Here is a 16,557-nt window from a genome sequence, read left to right on the forward strand (position 1 = left end):
GTTAGAAATGTAGGTAAGACTGATTCTCACTCTATTGAGAATGTCTACTTGATAGATGGACTAAAGTACAGTCTAATAAGTGTATCACAATTGTGTGATAGAGGTAACATGGTAATATTCTAAAAGGGATGAGCAGTAATCTTACCACTGAAAAGATTGTTTTGCAGAGAAAAAGAGTGAATAATATATATGTTGTAGATCTGTCCACACTTTCAGAAAATGAACTCACTTGCTTAAGTGTGTTGGATAATGATCCCCTCCTTTGGCATAAGAGACTTGGATATGCCAGTCTGAGTCAACTCAACAAATTAGTTTCCAAGGACCTGGTGATAGGGCTGCCTAACATCAAGTTCAAGGAAGATAAAGTTTGTGAGGCTTGTGCAAGGGGGAAGCAGGTAAGATCCTCTTTTAAATGCAAGAAAATGGTAAGCATCCCTAGGACGATGGAACTGGTCCATATGGATCTTTGTGGTCCAATGAGAACATTAAGCAGAGGTGGTAAAAGATATGTGATGGTGCTTGTTGATGATTATTCTAGGTTTACTTGGACATTATTTTTTACATCTAAAGATGAAGCATTTGACATGTTTACCTCTTTTGTTAGAAAAACTCAGAAACAACTAGGTAATAAAATTGCATCAATTAGGTTTGATCATGGCACTGAATTTGAGAATGCTAAAGTTGCTGAAATTTGTGATGAGCATGTCATAGATCATAATTTCTCTGCTCCTAGGACTCCACAACAAAATAGAGTAGTTGAAAAAAAGAATAGGACACTTGACGATATGTCTAGGACTATGCTTCTTTCTAATAAACAGCCCCATAGCTTCTGGGCAGAAGCTGTAAACACTGCATGCTATATCATAAATAGGTACATGACTAGACCTCTTGTAGAGAAGACTCCCTATGAGTTACTTAAAGGGAGAAAACCAAACATATCCCATCTAAGGGCATTTGAATGCAAGTTCTTTGTGCACAATAATGGTAAAGACTCCTTAGGTAAGTTTGATTCCATAAGTGATGAGGGAGTATTCTTAGGATATTCTTCACATAGTAAAGCTTATAAGGTCTATAACAAAAGAACTATGTGTGTAGAAGAAAGTGTTCATGTGATTTTTGATAAAAACTAACATTCTTTCTGAGAGATAGGAACATGATTATGAAGCAATTAGGCTGGTAAGAAACTCAAATTAAACCATATCCTAGACTGAAGCTGCACTAGAGGAAGGAACAAGAGATGGAACAGGTCCTTCCACCCAAGGCAACATGACATAGGGAATACAACAAAGAGGAAATGATCCTCAAACCTCAAGGGAACCTGTTTATGAACCTGTTCCTCAATAACAAAATATTGAAGGAATATCAAGGGGAAACCAGATAGCTGTGAAATTTTACAAGTATCAGAGTTCTCATCCCATTGAGAACATAATTACTAATCCAACCTCTGGAATCAAAACCAGATCTTCATTAAAGAATCTTTTGTGCTTTTGATGTTTTCTTATCTCTTATTGAACCTAAAAATATTGTTGAGGCTTTGCAGGATACAGACTGGGTAAATTCAATGCAAGATGAACTCAACCAATTTGAAAGGAGTCAAGTTTGGCATCTGGTACCAAGACCCAAGGACAAATCAGTAATTAGTACAAAATGGGTCTTCAGAAACAAACTTGATGAAGATGGAATAGTTACAAGGAACAAGGCAAGATTAGTGGTTCAAGGATATAGTCAAGAAGAGGGTATAGACTATGATGAAACCTTTGCTCCAGTTGCAAGGTTGGAAGCAATAAGACTCCTAATAGCTTTTGCGGTTTACATGGAATTCACTCTTCACCAGCTGGATGTCAAGAGTGCCTTCCTCAATGGATATCTAAAAGATGAAGTGTTTGTCAAGCAACCTTCGGGCTTTGAAAGCAAGGAATGCCCTGATCATGTGTACAAGCTTGGCAAGGCACTATATGGGCTCAAGCAGGCTCCAAGAGCATGGTATGAAAGACTATCAAAATTTTTGCTTGAGCATGACTACAAGAAAGGTAAAATTGACAATACTTTATTCTTGAAAGAAAAAGGTAAAGATCTCTTGGTAGTTCAGATATATGTTGATGATATAATCTTTGGAGTAACTACTGATAAGTTAAGTAAAGAATTTGCTAAACTAATGGGGAGTAAATTTGAAATGAGCATGATGGGTGAGCTTAATTTCTTTTTAGGCTTACAAATTAAAAAAATGCAAATGGAACTATGATCCATCAACAGAAGTATGTAAAAGAGTTGCTTAAAAGGTTTAAAATGGAAGATTCCAAAGAAATTGACACTCATATTGCAACAGCTACAGAGTTGAATATAGATGAACCCGGTTCATTTGTTGATCATAAGTTGTATAGGGGAATGATTAGCTCATTGTTATATCTCACTGCTAGTAGACCTGGCATTATTTTCAATGTAGGCCTTTGTGAAAGATTTCAAGGGAATCCAAATGAGTCTCATTTGACTGTTGTCAAGAGGATTTTGAGATACCTAAAAGGCACCACTGACCTATGTCTATGGTATCCAAAAGATAGTAATTTCAATCTAGTTGGATATGTTGATGCTGATTATGCATGTTTTCTTGTGGATAGAAAGAACACCTCGGTATGGAACACTTTCTTGGCTCATGTCTTGTGTCTTGGGCTACTAAAAAGCAAAATTTTTGGCCTTATCTACTGCTGAAGCTGAGTATGTTGTTGTTTCTTCATGTTGTGCTCAATTGTTGTGGATCAAACAATAATTAATGGACTTTGGAATTGATGTTGGTTGTATCCCCATCCTTTGTGATAATACTAGTACAATTAGTATGACCAAGAACCCGGATCATCATAAGAGAACTAAGCACATAGATGTTAGGCATCACTTATTGAGGGACGACTATGAAAAGTGATTGATCACTGTGGAATTTTGTGCTACTGACAAGCAAATAGCTGACATCTTTACAAAAGCTCTAAGTAGAGATCACTTTGAAAGGAACATGCTAGAATTAGGGATGATTAAGATCACCTAAAAAGACCAGTTCAAAATTTCACAATTGAAAAACAAATTTGAAAAAAAAAATGAGAGAAAAAAAAATTGATGAAAAAATTTTGGTTAGAAAATCTGTAAATTTTGCATATAGTTAGATTAGATTTTGCTTAGTCTCATACTTTCAATAGTATACTCTTGTGCCATTTGCTAAAATGACTCATTAATCTCTAATGATATTATCTCTATTTTCTTTGAAAATTTAGACTTACATAAGAGATTTATCAGTGAAGAACCTGGTTCATCAAGATTACTTGGTATGTATTCTACACTCAGCATAATTTGAAATAACTATATTTGGATCATGATTAAAAGAAGAGTCCCATCTAATCCCAAATACTTTTTGGACTTATCCGTTACAAATGAACCAGTTCCGTTCAAGAAGAGTCCTAACCGTATTAAGTGCCTAGATTCTAGGAATAGTCTTGAACGTCTTTTCAAACTGACTTCTAGTTTGATTAGACTTCTGCAAAAGTTGTCGTTACTCAAGTGAACTCCTCCACTTTATATTGATTAGGTGTTATATGTTTCTTCACTTCTAAACTTTCAAGCCGTCCAAATTCTCTCAAACTATTCTCCTCTTCTACTCTCACACAAACTCATTTTCTAAAGCTCCCAAACTCAGAAATGGCAAACCCTTATGAAAAACCTTCATCCCTATCCAAGGAAATCATACCCATACCATCTATCACATATTCAACCATACCTCTATCAAAGAAAGGAAGAACTAAGATGCTTGCTCACAAGACTGTGGCTAGGCGTGCATTATCTAAGAAATTAGATAAACAATTGAAGGATATCCAGGTCCAGGAACCTCAAAAATCTGAAAACTCATTTAAATATGATACTGAGGGGGAAGAAGCGGTTTCTTCTGAGACTAAACAGGTATCATCTGGCCCTAAAGTTACTCATGAAACTATTTCTGGGGTTGTTACGAATTTGGAGAATAGGTTTGTGCTGGTAGGGTCCATGGCAGGTGTTGAAACTAATGTGTCTGGAAGGGTTGGTGGTAAAAATAGAAAAAGAAAAGAAAAAGAGAGCGAGGGTGCTCGGAGTACTGTGAGGGGAAAGGGAAAAGGAGTGGTTGGTTCTTCGCCCACTCCTGTTAGTCAAACTAAAGAATCAGGTGCAATGGTTATTTAGGGTGAGGAATCTGCTACAATAGAGGAGGGTGTGAGAAAAACTGGGGGAAGTGGGTCTGGAGAAGCTGCTGAGGGGCTGGTTCAACTTGGGGAAAATGTAGATGAGCCTGTTCCATCTGAACAGGAAACTCTCGCAGACCTACTGAAAAGGGTGACTGCAAGTTACAATCCAAAGAAGAAAATAAGTTCAGGAGTTAACACCCTTGGCACTGCTAGGGCAAACAAGAAAAGGAAGGTTGCCTCCTCTATCCCTGTTGAAATTCCTCCCACAAGAGGAAGAGCCACAATAAGTCAGAAGAAGCAGAGTGAGGTTGAATTGGAGAAAGCCTTAGAAGAAAGTAAAATAAAAGTTGCTGCTAAGGGAAAGAAGAAGGTGAGTGAGCATGTTGAGGCTATTGAAATTGATGAGATAGACTCGGTCCTTCAAGATGAAGATGAGACAGAAGAAGTGGAGGTTCTGACTCCCAAAGCTAAGAAAGCCAAGACTTCCACCAAGAAGTCTATTTCAAAGTCAAAGTCTGATGTACCATCCACTTTGGCTAAAATAACTAGGTCTGTTGTGAAATCAAGAAAAATAAAAATTACGAAGGAAGAAGAATGGAGTGGAGAAGAAGAAGAAGATGATGATTCTAATGCTGAGAAAGACAAGACGGTCAAATTTTGAAAGAGGACTATCTTGAAAGGCAGACTTCTCGGGGACTTGGAGGAGGAAAGAATGGTGATGCTTTTGGAGAAGTTACAGTTGCAAATCTGGAAGGACATGGTCCTTCAGATGGATAGTAGGCTGGCCAGGAATGAAATTGTGGATTTTATGGCCAATTGTGAGATAAAAGATGGTAGGGTCACCAGTGTGGTAAAGGGGTGAAAGTAACTTTTGATGAGAAAGAGCTGGGAGAGATCTTGGGTGTACCTGCTGAAGGGTACAATAATTATAAGAAACTAAAATGGCCATGTCTAGAGAATCTCCCTACTGCCCTTGCCATTACTAGGAAATTTGGTGACAATGAAGAGGAACTTGAGCCCAAAGCTAATTACAAAAGTGAGATGAAGTCACCCCACAAAGTGTTGTTCGAATTTGTAAACAAATGTGTGCTGCCTAGGCAGCAAAGGAGGCACATTGCCACATTCATGGACCTGGTCCTTATGGAATGTTTGGATAGTGGGAGGCAAATCAACTGGCATGGTTTGTAATCTAGCTTCTTGACAAGGTTCTAAATGGTACCAAGACTCATGCCATACCCTATGGCTTTATTCTCACGGTTGTACTTGCACACTTCAAGGTACCCATCAAGAAATGGAAGGTTGGTACAAGCAAGGATCATTTTGGGGAAAATACTCTAACTGCTTGTGACTATGAAGTCCAAACCACTCTTAAAGAACCTGGTTCATCCAAAAAGATATCAGTGAATAGCAAAGTGCGAGCCTTGGTGCAAGAAAATGGGGCTAAGGATGCTAAGATTGATAGGCTAAAGAAGAGGTTGGCAGAAGTAGAGACTGAGAGAAATGCTCTCAGAACTGAGCTGGAAAATGAAAAGGAGAAGAATGATGGCATTCTTTAGGATATGCTGAAACTACTCCAACCCAAAAATCAAGAACCTGGTCCTTCCTAGCCTTAAGCCTCCTAGCCTAGTGTAGATCAACTAGTTACCTAGTTCGGAATTTTTTTGTTTCTTTTGCTCATGTTCCAATATTTTTATTTCTCCTTATGCTTTATGGTAGGATCTTATCAATCACTGAAATTCACTATTTTTTGCTTTAACTGTTTGTTTATATTTCTTAGATGGCTAATATCCTTAGATTGATATATGATGATTAATCCATGATTGCATTTGAAGTAGTCCTAGTAGCCATGAGTAATTTTTAAAATCTAGTTATCTTTCATATTTATACAACTTTTCGATGATGCCAAAAGGGGGGGAAAAGGTTGTGCTTATACTTTGAAAAGTAATATTTATAACCTAATGAACCTGGTCCTTGATGATAAGTGATAAAAAGGTAAAATGTTCTAACATTGTGTTGATGTTAAGCTAAGTCGAAACATGACCTAAACTTATGAAAAGTACAGAGTTTGTCATCATCAAAAAGGGGGAATTTATTGGCCCAAGTGAAGTTTTATTTTGAAGATTGACAAAAGAAGCTCAAGCATGAACCAGGTCCATCCCCTATGTACACAGACACGTGCAAATTCGAGCATGAGGAATGCACGTGAAGGAGATAAGCTGAACTTGTTATATCTGATATATCCTGATCGAAAAGGTTGTATAATTGATAAGGAGAAGGACTCCTTACTCAAAGAGAACACTATCCAAGATAAGGGAGGAGTTAGAAGTGGAGGATAACTAGAACTCTTCCACCAAGGAAGAGTAGCATTAGAACTCTAGTTATTTCCCATTGTACTAACTATATATATTGCAGGATATTCTCATTCGACGGTCACACACAAAAGCAGAAGTTAAACGTGAGTTGAGAGCAAAATAGCAAGACATTTTGCAAACAATTCTTGTGTGATTCAAGTGTGTGAACCTGAAGCTACATGAACCAGATAGAAGAACCAGTTCCAAGTATCTGTCTTTTATTCTAGTTAAATTGTAGTAGGTGGTTTTCAAATTGTACCTTTCAGCTTTATCTAGAGGCAATTGTAATAGGTACTCTGAGTATTCAAGTTAGAGTTAACTTGAAATTGTCGCAACAGTTAGAGGCTGGTTGCCACAACGGGATTAGAGTTAATCCTTAGGTTTACAAAAAGTTTTGTAAATGCTGTTTGGCTCATTGATTTAGTGAAGTGTTAAGGAAAAATCCTATTAAGTTGTAGGTCGTGGTTTTTTTACCTTTTGAGCCAGGTATTTTTCACGTAAAAATACTTGTGTTCTTTACTTTTCGCATTTACTATTTCAGCAACAATAGGTTAAAAAACACTTAGAAGAACCAGGTCCTTCTGTATTCAATACACACAAAAATTAAACACCACACAAATCACCCCTCTTATATAGTATTACCGTATAAAACATCTAGGTAAAACAAGTACCTCCTTTAATATGAAACGGATGGAGTACATACAAATTCTATTGGTGAGGAGGTACCTTTTTTCATTTTCTTTAATGTCTTCCATGTAACACATAGCTAGTGTACAGTGAGTTGATAATTCTGACAATGCTGGAAGTTCACCCCACACATAGTGTGGGTTCATTTGCACTTCTCCCACTCCGCTTGTCTATCCACACAGAAATAGAAGAGAAAAATACGTTAAAAGAAAAAAGGAAAAGAAAGAAGGTACCTTTTTTCATTTTCTTTAATGTCTTCCATGTAACACATAGCTAGTGTACAGTGAGTTGATAATTCTGACAATGCTGGAAGTTCACCCCACACATAGTGTGGGTTCATTTGCACTTCTCCCACTCCGCTTGTCTATCCACACAGAAATAGAAGAGAAAAATACGTTAAAAGAAAAAAGGAAAAGAAAGACCAACTTGCATGGAAGAACTATATTTTAACTTGACACAAAGTTAAATAAAAAGAAAAAACTTTTAAAATATATGATCCTAAAAGTTTAAAGGGCAAAAATTTTGTGGGGCCATAATATTTGTGTGACTATAAAAGTTTCTCATTAATTAAGGGTAACGTGGTTAAAATGAAAAACTTAAAATTAAATTATTTCTCAGTGTAAAAATATATCATTTTTTTGAGAACAGACTTGATAAGAAAAGTGTGTCATCTAAATTTAAAATATATTAAGTATAAGAAGTTGTCCATTAAAAGGAAAAAGGAAAAGAATACAAGTGAGAATTTATGAGATCTGGCAAACTAAAGGCCGATCCTCTACCTCAACTAAATCTCGCCATGCAATAAATTTTTACCTATAAAAACACAGCCTTAAAAGCCCCATAACATCAACTATTAAACTCTATCCTTGTCCAATTCATTTACGTTTATTTGTTTATAGTAACTTATTTCCAGACAATTCTTGGATCTAAACACCATCTGTATCAGGATCACGCTCACTCATGCCGAATCTATATATCCCCATTCCTCATCAGTATTAAAGCAAAAACCTCTCGACTTACATTGCACTACTCAATCTGGCAACGTACCAAAACCAGAGCTTGTAGAAGAAAGAGACATCTCTATTTAGTAGTAACATATATATATATATATATATATATGGATCAATTGAAACCAAGCTCTGCCAATTCATGTCCACTTACTCCATTAACATTTTTGGAAAGAGCTGCTATTGCTTATGGGGAAAGTACTTCCATTGTCTATAACTCCACTACCTACACTTGGTCCGAAACATTTGCCCGATGCCTACGCCTTGCTTCATCAATTTCTTCCCTCATTGGCATCAAAAAAGGCAAAGTTGTTTCTGTTTTGGCTCCAAATATCCCACAAACACTCGAGCTCCAATTCGCTGTCCCAATGGCTGGTGCTATCCTCAACAACATCAACACTCGCCTCGACGCGAAAACCATATCTGTTCTGCTCCAACATAGTGAATCTAAGCTTCTCTTTGTTGATTATCAGCTATACTCTTTGGTGCTCGATTCAATTTCATTGTTTCCATCTGACGTGAACCCTCCAATTCTAGTCCTCATAGAAGATGAAAACTCTGTTTCATTTTCAAGAATCTTGAATTTTCAGGAATGTAGTTATGAGTCAATGGTGGTGAAGGGAGATTCCAACTTCATTTGGGTTCGGCCTGAAAATGATTGGGACCCCATGACATTGAACTACACTTCTGGTACAACATCTTCGCCCAAAGGAGTGGTACATTCTCATAGATCTCTTTTTATTATCACTGTTGATTCTTTAATCGATTGGTCCGTATCAAGTCGGCCAGTTTATCTATGGACATTGCCAATGTTCCATTCCAATGGATGGAGTTACACATGGGGTATGGCTGTAGTTGGTGGGACCAACATTTGTCTTCGAAAATTTGACGCTAATGTTGTGTTTCATGACATAAATAAACACAATGTCACACATATGTGTGGTGCACCCGTGGTACTTACTATGTTAGCCAATTCACCTTGTGCTAAGCCCTTAAAAAATCCGGTACATTTTCGTACAGGTGGCGCTCCTCCCCCTGCCACGGTGGTTCTCCGAGTAGAAAATTTAGGATTCGTCGTGAATCATGGGTATGGGATGACGGAGGTGGCAGGGGTGGTTGTGTCATGTATTTGGAAGCCTAAGTGGAATAAATTACCTGCAAATATGAAGGCAAAATTGAAGTCGAGACAAGGAATTAGGAGCCTAGGAATGACAGAAGTGGACGTAGTGGATCCAGAATCTGGAGTCAGTGTGAAAAGAGATGGATTAACAATGGGGGAAATTGTATTAAGGGGTGGATGCATAATGTTGGGTTATTTAAAAAATCAAGAAGCTACCTCAAAATGCATGAAAAATGACTGGCTTTACACAGGGGATGTAGCAGTAATGCACCCCGATGGGTACTTAGAAATTAAGGATAGGTCAAAAGATATTATTATTAGTGGAGGTGAGAATGTGAGCAGTGTCGAAGTAGAATCAGTGCTTTATTCCAACACTTTGGTCAATGAGGCAGCAGTTGTGGCAAGACCAGATGAATTTTGGGGTGAAACGCCTTGTGCTTTTTTGAGTTTGAAAATGGAGGTAAAACAAAAGCCTAAGGAGAAAGAAATTGTAGACTTTTGTAGGGAAAGATTGCCTCATTATATGATACCAAAGACTGTAATTTTCATGGATGAACTTCCAAAAACAGCAACTGGGAAGATTCAGAAGTTTTCTCTCAGAGAGATTGCCAAAGGAATGGGGTCTTTACCTGCCAGCCGAATGTAAGCACTGAATCCCACATAAATTCTTTTTCATGTATAATTTGAAAGGTCTTTTTTTAATACACAGCTGATTCTTTCTGTCAAACAATGTTGAAATTCATTCAAAAAGTGCATCATGTTAATGCAATTTGTTGTACTATTGTTTTACTTCTATTTGTAATTTTGTCGTGTATGTAAGCAAAATGTCCCCCACCCGTACAAGTGATTGCTTTAATTCTTTGCAATATGAATTGACACTCCAAAAGAGAACTTAATAAAATCCTTTTCTTTTTTTTTTTGTAATTTCTTTTGTCTAATTTAAATTAGCTACACTAAAGGGAGACTAGTGTTTCTCAAGCGCTAATAATGGTTATATCTTAGACCGCTTATAGTGGAATTTTCAATTCGTGCTAGCTGCTTGTATGTTCTGATAAGAATTGTGTCGATGAAATTCATAAGGCATTCAAACTTTGGATCTTATCTTGGGTATGTGGCTCAATTCATTTTCTTCATACTTTCGCATATAAATTAATTACTCAAAGTTATAGTAGTTCATTGTCAAGTCAATGAGTTAGGTGGTGAAAGGGAGATAGCTAGGGAGGCGCGGTAGAAGAAAGTAAAGACAGTACAACATACTATAAATTGCTTCAAATGTAGTTGAGATATAATTTGAGAAAATAGAATGGGTCCCTACTTAATATCTTAATTTTAGCGGGACACCTTTTTTTTTAAAATAACAATGGTGACCATTTTGTAGGTACTTCGACAAAATTCATCAAGTACTTGCTAAATATCGGATAACTTTGTATCAAAATATAAGCAAATGAAAAGAAATAACGTGGTATATTTTGCTTTTTATCGGGAAACTATAGACGGTCACAATATCAAATGGATGATCGATTAGTATTTCTTCAGTCCGCTACTAAAATTACATATAACTGTCCTACTTGGTTCCTCCACAAAGTCATATATATATATATATATATATATATATATGTTTAATTTTGATCCTAAAAGAAAATTTGCTCCCTCCGGTCTATATTATCTAATTTTCAAGTTTTCGCGTATTCCTTAAAAAAAGAAATTTATTAGCTTTAACCATGAATTATTTGTCGAAGATACCATATTTTCTCCTTAAACACCTCACATAATTAATCTATATTATATTAAAAGTACGAACACCTTTAGCGAAATGTCGTTCGCCTTTTTTACCCTTTAAAAATAAATTTTACACTAGACAAAATTGTCATTTAATTATTTCTCTAACATTTAGAGTTTTGAAATCAACTAAAATCTTTCTTATTAAATTTTTCCTTATTTGAATTATATAGAAAGTTCAAATATTTAGGAAAATAAAATCAATCAACATTTTACCTTATTTAAATTCTTAACTTATATGAACTAGGTAAGTAACCTAACTATTATAATACCTTCCTACTACTTATTCTAACACTTAAAAACCTAGGCACGAAGAGAAATCGGCAATATTTCTGCCGTTCTTTAACTTATGGCATATTAATAAAAATTCACCATGTGATGAATTTTATATTGCTTTTTATATGTTGAGTAATGAAAATTAGAAGTCATCTTAAATCCACTTTCTCTTTATTGGTCTTCTTGAAAGCTAATGAGCTCCTTCTTTGCTTTTATTTTTTTATGTGCTTATTATGTTAGGATGAATTTATATTATGATATGATTTGATTTTGCATGCAGGAAATAAATTATGAAATCTTGCATCATATATAAAAACAGGAAAAACTATGGTCTTTGGAGCTATTTTAGACTCGATCAAGATTAATGTTATAGCAACACCATAAAATACTACACAAGCTTCGATTTCTTTAACAGTTTTTAGTCAATAATGAATTATAGTTCTACTCTATTTTATTAGTGTGAGTATAATATCATTGCTTTATTATACACATGTGCTTGATGAGATAGTTGAAAGAATTAACTAAATCAACTTATTTTGCAATGGTGTATATTTTAATTTGATTATTTGACTCATTGATATCTCCTTGTTTGAAATTTTGATTCAATTAAGTAATGTAAATTTTTGATATTAAAGTCTCCTCGTTTATTTTCAATTTAGTGAACATAATATGTATTCTTTGATAATGTTTGTAGTATTTTTTAAACTCAAATAAAAATTACGAAGTCTTAAATTTTATTTTTTATATTGTTCGGTCTCTCTTTATCTTTTTAGATCTGCCAAGTTTCTAATCTTTTTTTTCTATCTCGAATCATAGAGCTTACGCTGAATTATCGTGATGGGTATATAAACTGTAGCTTGAGACGGCATTATGTTATTGGAGATGGTGAAAATCAATTTTAATGGGACATAACTTCTTTCATATTTTTTTATTTGCTTAAATATAAGCACCATAACACTTTTATTTCTCATAATCCTTGTTTGAGTTAATAAAATATGTCATTGGCTTCGTTATGAACTTTTTCTTTCTACATTTGAAAACAACAAGTGTTAAAAAAAATAATTCCTAAATGTCAAATGTTACAAGAAATCAGAATTTTAATGGGATTTAAGAAGGCCAACGTTGAATCTTAGAAATTCAATAAGATTTAGACTTAGAATATAGCTATTTTTTAGTTGAAATATTTTTCCCCATAAATATTTTTTTTAGAGATATAACAGCTTTTTTTTTTAGTCTAACACGTACATAAAGTCCGAACTTAAATGACACTAATTATAAATACAAGAAAACTAATACACTACATCAGTCTAAATCGGTAGAAAGAACGAGCGCAAATTTCATAATTTCACTCCTTTTATGATATTATTAATATTTTTTTAGAATTCATTTCTTATAAATAAATGATGCATACATTAATATTATATGATATTTAAAAAAATTCCTTATTAAAATAGAGTACACGCGCAACGTGCGTAGCACGAAACTCCTAAACAAAATGTCGTTCGCTTTTTTGTTTACCCTTACAAATAAATTTTATGTTGGATAAAATTGTAATTTAATTATTTCTATAATTTTTAATACTTTAAAATTACCTAATATTTGATTATTACATTCTTCCTAATTTTGAATGTGTATCTACTTGTGTAACGATATTAAATGCTCTAAATTTTTTATATATAAATGAACTACTAATATTTAGGAGTATGATATCATAATAAATTTTCCACTTCTATTCTCAAATAAAGAAGTAACTTTAAAACCAATATAAGCAAATAAAAAAAAGTTTAAAGCCTAAGAAACTCCAAAATATTATTTCCAGAAACACCACCTAATCAGGTGGTTTCACATCACCCAAAAACAAAATCATCCAAACAAATCTGGTACTACCAATTTTCTTTTGTATACTTTTATATGGACAATTATTTATTAGATAAATATGGTATTTGTATGATTCTTTAAACACAAGACAAGGAGCTATACATTGTTTTACTTTGTCATGCAGTACACATGATGAGTTCGATAGAGATTCGTTGTAAATACACAATTTATGAATATAAGATTTATTTGAAGAATTGTTTTTATAATTTTTCATACTTATATTGCTAAAAATTTGACATTACAAGATATAAAGAGCGAAATTTTCTGCCTTTAAGTACATGATTATTTTTGCTTTGAGACAATAATTTTCTATCTTGTTATCTTGGTCAACGTTTTTTAAGAAAACTTAGAATTTTAAAGTTGATACCCCTTGCATGTGCCTGCTTTTACTTAGGCACGTTCTAGAACAAAAATAATGTTATAAATTTTATGTTGAAATAACATTTATTGATTCATATATGAAAAAAGATTGTATTATTGATTTAAAGTTTTTGATACTTTTAGGTACTTTTTCTTAAATATCTGTGAGAATGGGAGAACGAGCTAGAGTTCACACCTATTTAATTTTTTACCTTTATTATTATTATTATTATTATTATTATTATTATTATTATTATTATTATAACAGAGAATAGTCTGTAAGAGTTTGTTCTATGTTGTGCGGACATAGGAATCTGATTCAGTGAAATTGTCTGGCAAATTTCATACATGTATTTTACGTATGATATAGTATTATAAAAAAGTTACTACTTAATTATTGAGAGAATTTGTTAATTCTGTAGGTATTCGTTAATTAAATCAAAAGAAGATTTTTACGAAAATAAACTGAATATAAAAAACGAGAGTCTCCTAGACAACCTTTAACTTTATTGGTGAGGAGGTAAAGTTTTTCTAAAATTTTCTTGCTTCAGTTTGGTTACGACATTATAAAAATTCAACCTTTAAATGATCTTATTAAAAGTTGGAAGCATTTGTTGAAACCAAAAAAATAATAGACTATCAAATCATTATATCACTGATTGTTCATCATGTCATAAATACAAAATATAGAAGCCATTATTAATCAAATAAATAATACTTTGCTCAACTCTCAGAGAATGTGAAGATGTAAGCTTTTTAGATAATTTAATATCTATTGTATAACTCGAAACAATGATATGTATGCAATAAAAACTTTATAATTTTTAGATACTAATTTTGTAATGTTTGACAAATAAGTTAAATTACATGTGCAACACACGTACACTAAATCTAGTACTCTACTAATAATTAGAACAGTAAAGACAAATCTAGAAAAAAAAAGTAACAAAAGACATCTTACCTTTTTTAAATGTTAACATTTTTAAAATAAATTCAGTTTGTCAAACATTCTAATTTTTTAGATCGGGACATTAACTTGGTTAGAGTAGGACCCACTAATGTGTATATTTGTTTAGACAAAGAGCAAAATGGTTGAAGTGATAGAGAATGACAACTCTATTAATAAGGGCTTACTCTAGACTATATTTCAAGCAATTTTCAGCCTATTATGTCACATATATATACACATATATACACATATATATATGTGTGTGTGTTTCGTTTTTAAAAGAAAACAGTTTCAACGACTCACTCGAAGTAATTAATGTGTCTCTGCTGTCGAGTGAAGGTGGGAGAAATTACACGAGCATATAGTAGGAGTAATACATAGTCACGATCCAAAACCCACTATAGATCGTGATGGCGTCTAACTTTACCATTAGACATGCCAACGGTGAATTAATAACTTAATTACTCATTTTATTATTTTTGAAATTATGAATCTTGTTAGGTGGAGACATGAATGTGTTTAGAAATCATGAATTTAAAGTGTCGGTAAGATATAAAATAAAAGATGACAATATTAAACCGAATCATAAACAACCACTAGAGTATCCCAAAATCCGGTGTTACAAGTGCATGAGCATTTTCTAAGTAGTACAATAATAATACAACATATGTCTCGAATGTAAATAAGATAGGATAAGGTAAATAGTACGATGGAGACTCTATGGGCTGCGATACGTAGCCTGGAATGCAGCTCACCATAAAGTCTCCTCAGCAGTTGCGCCTACGCGCCAAGATGACCACCAAATGAACCTGTCAGATCCTGTACATTTAGTGAAGAAGTGCAGCATGAGTACGTTAATCAACGCGTACCCAGTAAGTATCTAGCCTAACCCTGAGAAATAGTGACGAGGGGTCGACATCGACACTTACTAGAGGTCCAATAAAGCAATATGATAAATCGTAAGCAGACATAAAGTACAACAACAATAATGAGATAAAACGGTAACCAACATATTCTTTCAAAATTTCTTTTAACGATATAAATTTCTCAATATCGTATCCTAACCCAACAACTCAAAAAATATCAAGTGCCAATATCAAATGAATAAGGAATACCATATAAAATGTTCGGCATCAGTGGAAGGATAAGCTCTTGAATATTCGGACTGCTAGCGATATAACACACGATTATGCTGAGGTCGTACGAGCCGATCCCGAATAATGTGTATACCGCCAAGGGTCGACTGGCACGAATCATAGATGCATTTATTATACTGCCGAGGCGTTCAGCCCGCTCCACAAGAAAGGAAGGAGCTTATCGAATTACGAGACACGTGTTTACAATACAGTACATGAGCATAAAGTGAATATAATCTTTACCATTTCTCAAATAACTTGCCAACAACTCAAGGTGATAAGGCTCGGCCTAATATGTATATATGTATTTCTAAATCAAAATTCAATTATAAATTTAATTAATTAAGCCAACAGAATGAGTTCAAATAAATTAAATATTACATGATAAAGTCCTAAGTCTACCCAGACATAAACATGTTTTAGCTATGTATGAACTCTCGTCACCTCGTGCGTACGTAGCACCCACAACTAGTAGCACATAACAATTACATCGCCTAAGGGGTAGTTTCCCCCTCACAAGGTTAGACAGGATACTTACCTCACTCCAAAGTTCTATAACCGGCTCTAACGCCTCTCTAACTCTTCAATTCAAATACAAATGATCCGAAACTAGTCGAAAATATACAACTCAATCTAAATATATTCCAATGCGTATAATTTAACAATTTATAATGATTCTCAACTCCGCTTGAAAAGTCAACAAAGTCAACCCTTGGGCCCACGTGCCCTGATTCTGAAACTTTTTGAAGACAAACTTTACCCATAACAGCACGAACTCAAATATATAATTTATTCCTAATTCCATTTCCAAAATCGTG

General features: G+C 34.2%; 1 protein-coding gene across 1 annotated transcript; it reads left to right on the top strand.

Moving 5' to 3' along the window:
• Positions 1-8,045: 8,045 nt before the first annotated feature.
• On the top strand, positions 8,046-10,179 carry LOC107790639 (putative CoA ligase CCL11). The gene has a single exon (XM_075234242.1). It carries the CDS (start codon positions 8,352-8,354, stop codon positions 10,005-10,007), a length of 1,656 nt encoding a protein of 551 aa, XP_075090343.1. The 5' UTR covers positions 8,046-8,351; the 3' UTR covers positions 10,008-10,179.
• The last annotated feature ends 6,378 nt before the right edge of the window (positions 10,180-16,557 follow it).

Source organism: Nicotiana tabacum, chromosome 17, assembly GCF_000715075.1.
Source record: "Nicotiana tabacum cultivar K326 chromosome 17, ASM71507v2, whole genome shotgun sequence".
Classification (NCBI taxonomy): domain Eukaryota; kingdom Viridiplantae; phylum Streptophyta; class Magnoliopsida; order Solanales; family Solanaceae; genus Nicotiana; species Nicotiana tabacum.